At 64.5% G+C, this 327-nt stretch overlaps 1 protein-coding gene across 1 annotated transcript in view; it reads right to left on the bottom strand.

Moving 5' to 3' along the window:
* The window catches only part of CTU2 (cytosolic thiouridylase subunit 2 homolog (S. pombe)), a gene marked incomplete at its 5' end in the record, with an annotated part of 1,749 nt that extends 1,464 nt beyond the window's left edge, over positions 1-285 (bottom strand). Inside the window, 2 exons of the mRNA XM_010020541.1 lie at positions 9-86; positions 178-285. Coding sequence (XP_010018843.1) covers positions 9-86; positions 178-285 — 186 coding nt within the window. The remainder of the gene's footprint in view (positions 1-8; positions 87-177) is intronic.
* Between the last annotated feature and the right edge of the window lie 42 nt (positions 286-327).

Genomic DNA, 327 nt, shown 5'->3' on the forward strand with positions numbered 1-327 from the left:
CCCGCCACAGCCTCCTTATAGGACAGGCTGGGCTCACTGGATGCCACCGGCCCCGGGCGCAGGATGGATGCAGGCAGCTCCAGCGCCTGGGGGGCAGAGATGGACACCAGGAGGGTGGTTTGGGGATAGCCAAGCATACCCCTTCACTCCAGCATGTGTCCCACACCACCCTTGTACCTGTTCCAAGTGCATCAGGTAGTAGGGGAAGCCGGTTGCTTGCAGCAGGGTCTCCATGCAGGCCAGGCTCTGGTCCCGCTGTGCCAGGCTCTGCCCGCGCACTGCTCCCTCTGCAAGGCAAGTGGGCAGCACCAGGGCCACAGTGAGGAG

The sequence above is a fragment of the Nestor notabilis genome, unplaced genomic scaffold, assembly GCF_000696875.1.
Source record: "Nestor notabilis isolate BGI_N333 unplaced genomic scaffold, ASM69687v1 scaffold18158, whole genome shotgun sequence".
Lineage (NCBI taxonomy): Eukaryota > Metazoa > Chordata > Aves > Psittaciformes > Psittacidae > Nestor > Nestor notabilis.